Source organism: Penaeus monodon, chromosome 3 (genome assembly GCF_015228065.2).
Source record: "Penaeus monodon isolate SGIC_2016 chromosome 3, NSTDA_Pmon_1, whole genome shotgun sequence".
Lineage (NCBI taxonomy): Eukaryota > Metazoa > Arthropoda > Malacostraca > Decapoda > Penaeidae > Penaeus > Penaeus monodon.
In genome coordinates, this window is record NC_051388.1 from 16,423,884 (window position 1) to 16,431,383 (window position 7,500).

The 7,500-nt window shown below is 46.3% G+C and overlaps 1 protein-coding gene across 1 annotated transcript in view; it reads right to left on the reverse strand.

Annotated features, from left to right (window-relative positions):
* LOC119592571 overlaps positions 1-7,500 on the reverse strand; it is a 48,195-nt gene that overhangs the window by 13,765 nt on the left and 26,930 nt on the right. Inside the window, exon 2 of the mRNA XM_037941452.1 lies at positions 4,032-4,238. Coding sequence (XP_037797380.1) covers positions 4,032-4,238 — 207 coding nt within the window. The remainder of the gene's footprint in view (positions 1-4,031; positions 4,239-7,500) is intronic.

Genomic DNA, 7,500 nt, shown 5'->3' on the forward strand with positions numbered 1-7,500 from the left:
ACGGATCCGTGCGTAGTATTTTCTCTCCACACTGTATTTTACCCATAAATCACGCTCGATCTTAATTTCTTTGAATCGTGTTTGGTACTAGTAAGGAGAACGTGGCGCCTACCACATCACAGCCAGGGCCGCCGTTAGTCTCCTCTCTCTGCCCTGCCTGCAGCCAAGGTCGCGGCGATGCCCCTGGGCCTCCCCTGCTCTTCCCCAGTGCTCAGCTCTCCCGTTTCCCTCTATTCACGGTCCTGCGCTGAGCTGCCATATTAACAAACTAGGTAGTGAAGGGCGAGGGAGAAGGGGATGGGAAGTGGGGGGAAAGGGGAAGGGGATAGAAGGAGGCATGAGGTTAGCGGTGGGCAATTCCCCAAAGCAGCTCGATTCCGAAAGTACCAATAGCATGAGAATGCAGGGGAGCCCGTGGGGTTGCAGTAGTTCAGAGGGGAGGGCGGTGGAGGGGGAGTCGAAGGAGATCGGCATAAACAGAGGCTCATTCACGGGAGGTCGCTGAGAACCGCCATTATGCTCAGCCGACTGTTTGTTTTCGTTTGATAAACCCGCTTATGTTGTCAACGTCAACATCGGCACCGCTACACTAACTGCACCCCGAGCTTCTGGCCGAGACAATCCGATCAGCAAGCCGACCCGAATCGCCGACGCAACTCGCGGGGCCTAGGAAGAAGGGCAAGAGCAGGGCAAGTAGGGCGCGAAGAGTCAACAAATATTACGCAAGCAGCTCCATTATTGCCACGTCACTCGTCCTTATCTAATGAAGGCTGAACGCTCAATTACTCAGGTAATTAAATGGCGATAGAGTTTCGTGGGCTCGAGTTACCTGAGCCAATAATCCAAAAAATCATGCGTGGAAAAAGATTAACGAGTGATCATCGGAACAACCAAAAGCCTTAACTTAAATGTGTACTTTATAATCGTGCCATTCAGACCAGAAGAAGCTTCTAGGTTGCTGTAATAAATAAAGAGGCTCAGAGGGCGCGAAGGACGCTCGGGAACAGTGGCCACTTGTGCTAACGGACGTCCACCAGGTTCCTGTGTTTGTGTGCGAGTGTGAGATTGGATGACTGTAAGAGTTAGTAAGTATATGTGCGTTACTGCGCGTGTGATTGCATGTGCTCGTGCGTCCGCATACACATGTTTACAGAAGATACTGCGATGGATTAAACATTTGAGCATATGAGGGGAGTGAATTTGCATGGTACTGTGGGTCAAAGTACCAAAAGGAATTCAGCAGCTAATGGCAGTGTGTAGCCAGAGGGGGTACAGTCCGGCATATGGGTTCTGTGACAACATGTCCGAGATGGCACCTAGGAGGCACCCGGGTAGTTTGACGTCGAAAGCAGTGCCAGGACAAGGGTAGCATCTGGGAGTTGTTAGGGTAGAATAACCGACCGAGCAGTGCCACGGCACAGCTGGCACCAGAAGGCCCGTGCAGGAAGTTTGCGTTAAAAGCTTAGTGCCAGGGTTGAGTTAGATCCAGGTAACGTAACAGCGACTCGCGAGGCACAAGGGCACCGCTGCACAGCGTACGACGCACAACGAGCGACGAGCGGGGAGCAACCCAGCGCCTCCTCGGCCTCATTCCCTCATTCGGCCTCCTCCAACTCCCTCTGGTCGCAGTCGTCTTCGGACTTCTCTTCATCTTCCATTCCCTATTCACCCCTCCCTCCCTACCTCCCTCCTCACCCTCCTTCCTTTTTCCCTACTCTTTCTCTCCTCTGCCTTTTCTTCTTCCTCCTCCCCTCTTCTTTTCTTTTTCCTCTTCTTCTTCTTCTTCTTCTCTCCCTCCTCTTCCTCTCCTCCTCATTCCCTTCTCATTCACTCCTCCTCCCTGACTCCTCTTCCCTTCTTCTTCTTCTTCTTCTTCTTCTTCTTCTTCTTCTTCTTCTTCTTCTTCTTCTTCTTCTTCTTCTTCTTCTTCTTCCTCCTCCTCCTCCTCCTCCTGCTGCTGCTCTTCCTTCACCATCTCTTCCTTCCTCCTCCTCCTTCTTCCTCTTCCCCATTCTTCCTCCTAGTCCTTTCTATTCCACTCCCCCTCCTCCTCCTCCTCCTTCTCCGCCCCCCCTCCCCCCGCACAAGGCCGTATTCACGCGTTGCATCAAATCCGGCGAGCGGGCGAGGGCGAGCGGGCGTGAAGGGATTGCTGTGTCTGCGTGAGCGCACAGTGAGCCTCTAACACAACGCCCGCGCTGCCCAACCACCCTTGTGCACACAAACTTCCCCGAGTAATAAAAATAAAAATCAAATCAAGAACCGTTTCTGTCCTAGGTAAACCCGGATGTTGTGATGAGCGAGAAAACTGGACCGACTTCTGCTGCGCGCTCTACCCCCCCCTCCCCCTCTCCATCCCTCTCACACTTACCTACCCCCACTCTCGCCCTCCTCCTCAACCTCTTCCCCTTCCCCCTTCCCCATACCCTTCCCTCTCACTCCCTCTCTTTCCCTACCCCTCCCTCTCGCCCCCTCCTTTCTATCTCTTCCCCTTCCCCTTAACCTTCTCCTTGCCACTCCCTCGCTTTCCCTCCCCCCTTTTCTCACCCCTTCCCTTCCCCCCATCCCTCATTACCTTTTCAATCTCATCCTTCTCCCCTTCACCCCCTTCTTCACACCCTTTCCCCCCTTCCCCTTCTTCTCTCCCCCTCCCCCTACCTCCTCCTTCTCTCCTACTTTTTACTTCGTACCCCTCCCCGTTTTCATACTCGCCCCAACCTGCACACAGTGGGCCTCTTTGTCACAATTTCCTCCTGTTCCACCTCAGTCAACCTGGTCACTTCAAAGCTTCGGAAATACCACTTAAAGCCTCAGCCCTCATAACACTGAGTGACGTTTTCTTCCAGTGTGTTACGCTATTGTCCGATTTCCTTTCCTCTTTTATAAATAACTCCACACACAGTGCACGCATACACACACACGCACTCTTTAAATATACGCCTTGATATCATACCTCTTGATGAAATACTTGATACACAATAATCTTTGACAAAGAACGGGGCACGTGACTCCGGATCTCTGGGCACGGATGAAAATCTAATAAGCTAAATAATTAATCTCCGTGACATCAGTCATGAAGGCCCGCATGAATCTTAATAAAACATTGACAGACTTTTAAAACCCGTGCACACAACGAATGCACATAATCACATTTAATTATACAAGTCATTCCCTAAATAATTAATGTATAATAGAATAATGACAATAACGGGAAAAATAAACAATTACAACACACATAAAAGTGACCCACTCAAAAAGTACAAGACGGTGAAAACTTGTCTTGAGGCGTTGCTATGGTAACATGAGCCACATGGTATCCAAGTCTTTTCAAGCGTGGCGAGGCCAGGAGGAGGAGGCTTGGGGGAGGGAGGGGGGTGAAGGGGAATGCAAGGTTAAAGGATAATAGGAAAAAAATAAGGGAAGAACACAGCGACAGAGAGGGAGAGCTAGGAGGGGGGAGGGGGAAGAAGAGGGAATGGGAGAGGGAATGGGAGAGGGGGAGGGGAGAGGGAGGGGGAGAGAGAGGGGGAGGGGAGAGGGGAGAGGGAGGGGGAGAGAGAGAGAGAGAGAGAGAGAGAGAGAGAGAGAGAGAGAGAGAAGAGAGAGAGAGAGAGAGAGAGAGAGAAAGAGAAGAGAAAGAGAAAAAAGAGAGAAGAGAAAGAGAAAGAGAGAGAAAAGAGAAAAGAGAAGAAGAAAAGAGAAAAGAGAAAGAGAAGAGAAAGAGAAGAGAAAGAGAAAGAGAAAGAGAAAGAGAGAGAAAGAGAAAGAGAGAGAGAGAGAGAGAGAGAGAGAGGAGAGAGAGAGAAGGATAGTCAATGATAACATTTTTTTCTTTAATCATCTTTCACATGCACGCGCACATAAAAAAAAGTAAATAAGTAAATAGGAAGATACACACAAAACACCTCCCCCCCACACACACAAAACAATAAGCTCAGACATCGAAAAACAGCAGAAATAAACAACACATTTACATACACACACAATCAGAGAACATAAAAACAGTAAACAACGCGGTTCCGCGCACTGACCTCCGGCGAGCCACTTGATCGTCGTGATGTTGTCCTCCACCTCATATTTCCAGTAGGAGAAACAGTTGGTCGTCTCGAGACACCTGATGACGGACCTGCCATCCACAATGGTCACATCGCTGCTCTTCTCCGAGTCCGTGGCTGTGGTAGAGATGTGGTAGGCGCACAGCGTGTGTGTAGTGCCTCCTGCTGCCTCTCCCACCGCACCTGCCGAGCGCAAGCATAAGATGTTGTTAGTGCATCCAGTGTCAAACACGTTTCGCTGAAGAGCATACTCGCTTACCTCAGGTAAGAATACTGGCCCTCTGAAAAAAATAATCGTGTGCACAATGTCGGTCGTGATAACATGATAAACTGTTTGGAGGCGAGTTGTGTTTAAATACGTTCTAAGCACCAAACTATCCTGGCTGCAGATAGTAAGTTATGGGGCAGCAGTATTTAATGCTGAGAGAGAGAGAGAGAGAGAGAGAGAGAGAGAGAGAGAGAGAGAGAGAGAGAGAGAGAGAGAGAGAGAGAGAGAGAGAGAGAGAGAGAGAGAGGGGGAGATGTATGAGAGGGAGAAAGAGCGATTGAACGAGAAAGAAAAAGAGATAGAACGAGGGTGTGAAAGAGAGGAACTGAGAGATAGGAGAAATGCACAAAGACAAAGACAGACAAAAGAAATACATACATACATACACCCTTGCATACATACAGACGCAGGCAAACAAGAAGAGACAGAGAGAGAAAGATAAGCGAGAAAGAGAGAGAAAACACACTACTGAAGTGGATTTCATGACTGAGTCAGAGCGTGAATGAATGTATCCTTCTCCCTCTTTCCTCTCGGGTACGCTGTAAATAAGACACTCTCTCACAGGACGTGCTGTCGCTTGAGTGGCAAAAAAAATGGGGGGAAAAATCTTGAAAATCTTGCCAACATAATTTGTCCTGACAATATTTATCTTGACGATAAATATTCTTTACAATTCTTCCAGGGTCATCAAATTGAAAATGTTAACTTTTTCTGTACCATTTTATTAAAATATCAAGATAACACACGTGCCGATTTCAGTGTATAAAGGCAGAATATAAATACATAGCATTCGTCATTACCGGTTGCATCTCTCTCCGTCCATTTTCATCCCAGGCGACGCGCAAAAAAGAAAAAGAAAAAAAAGTACACCACACATGCCCACCGGAAAAGACATGTCAAGGCGGAAATTCTCTCATTCCGTAGCATGACCTCTTGACCTCTTGCCCCCCCCCCCTTACTCTTATTCCTTCACCCCCCTCCATCCCCTCTACTCACGTTTCAATATCTACACCTGGCTTCGGAATCATTTCTTTTTATCTATTCCTTAGTTTTTATAGTTCAATCGCCTTTCTTTTTCACGTTTTCTGTAAAAAAAAATCTTACATCCTATAGCTCCATCTTTCACATCCTCCGCACCCTTCTTCAAGCCTCTTTCACATCCCTTTGAGCTCCCTTTCCCTCTCAGAATCCTTCACATCCTTTCACCCTTCGCATCTTCTTTCAAGGGTCCTTCACATCCTACTTTGATCTTCCTTTCCGTTTGAATCTTCCTTCCTTCCCATCCTCTTCAAGTATCTCCCTCATATCCTTTATCAAGATCCTTCTCCTTCACATCCTTAATCAAGCCCCTTTCTCCTTCACATCCTCTATCGAGTTTCCGTCTCCATATCATTTATCGCGGTCCGTTCTCCTGCACATCCTTCGCGTTTCCTTCAAGCGTTCTCCGCAAATCGCCTCGTACGGCTTTCCTCCACATCTTCTCTCGAGATCCCATCTTTCCCATCCTTCGCGTTTCCTTCAACGTCTTCCATTCCCCATCTCCTTTACTTGCCGTCCCTTTATGTTCTCCTTCCCTCTCTCCTTTAATTCTCCTCCTTCCCGCCCCTACAAGCCCGCCATGGCTGCATACCGCTGTTCCTTGGCACGCGCTACAACCTGGCCGGGATCCACAAACATGTTCTTTGTTGCTTGCCAGGTTTGCTACAAACGATATTCACAAATTTCTCCTCCGGACGTCTTTTTTGGGGGGAGGAGTGGGGGAGGGATGGGGATGGAAAGTGAGGGCGGGGAGCTACAAAGGCTATATTCTGTTTTGGTACGAAAAATTAAGAAGACAAAAAACAAAGGAGAAAAAGTGACAAGACGGTTTCTCCGAATTCTCTTTTATATTTAATCCGGAGCTTATTTACTCCTATTCATCTACAAAGAAACGCTAAGACAAGCAACTGAAGATGCCAGAATAGAGTAACCAATGAAGTTAATAATAATAATGTTAAATTCAATGTAAATATAAAATTAGTATTTGCGATAATAATACATCATCAAATGATTCACGAATGTGTTTGCTCTCACTCATATGTTACCTTTTAGAATATAATCTCTCTTTTTTATCATAATTTGCTATTTTTGTAACACACTTGTTTAAATTAGCACATACGTGTCAATACAAAATAAAATATCTCCGAAGACGAAGCTGTGACCATCAAAGAAAACGCGAACCACAACCACAAGGTGCGCAACCCGATACTCAAATCATATCGTTTCAAATGTATTAGTGCAAACAGATCCATTGGGAAAAAAATCAACAAACATTTCGAATCTAATATAATTAAACTACCCTTGTTTCATGTTATATTCCCGGAGTTAATTAAGAGATGGAAATGGTTTGCTTTTGAAACGTATTGGTCCCTCCCCCTCCTTCCCTTGCCCTGAAAACGGGACGTGGCCGCGGGGCTATTTACTCCCGCCCTCCAAGCCGTAAATTCAAGACAAAGAACATAGACTAAAAATGTCTGCCTGTTGTACAACTTCCTCGAGTGTTGTTTATGCTGAACACAAACCTTTCATTTGTTTTTATTTTTTTCATTTTAATATTTAAAACAGACAAGTTCGTTTTGTCGATGAAAATTATATTTGTCCAGAAAAAAGGATTTAAATTAGAAAAAAGGCGACAATTGCACATCTGAGTAGCTTTGTCAATTTCCTGCCTTTACATGATTCATCCATCTCTGATTACAACTGAGCTCTGAAGAGGTTCAGAACAAAGCAAAATGCAAGAAGCCCGAAAAATGCATATAATTTTCATAGAATCTCCCTTGACAAAATCGCCTGCAAAACGAGACTCCTGCATTCCAAGCCTGTCCTTCCCAAACAGGACGCTATACACAGCCATCCCGAGGGAGTTCCCCAGAAGAAAAACAGAACCAGTGCTCCTTGCCACGTGCTGAGGACCTCCCGATACCAAGCGGGTTTAAGGACTTACTGTGTGAACATTAGATGGCGAATCTTTCATTAAAGTTTGCTTCATTCTAAACTTCTGCTCTTTTTATGTATAATTACGTTTCTGAATACAGACAGACAGTGAATCACTCGTCTAAACTCATTAATTTTCTAACATCTTAAAATAATGTCATTACATACCTAACTTCATACGACTATCAAAAGATGACTTTCCCT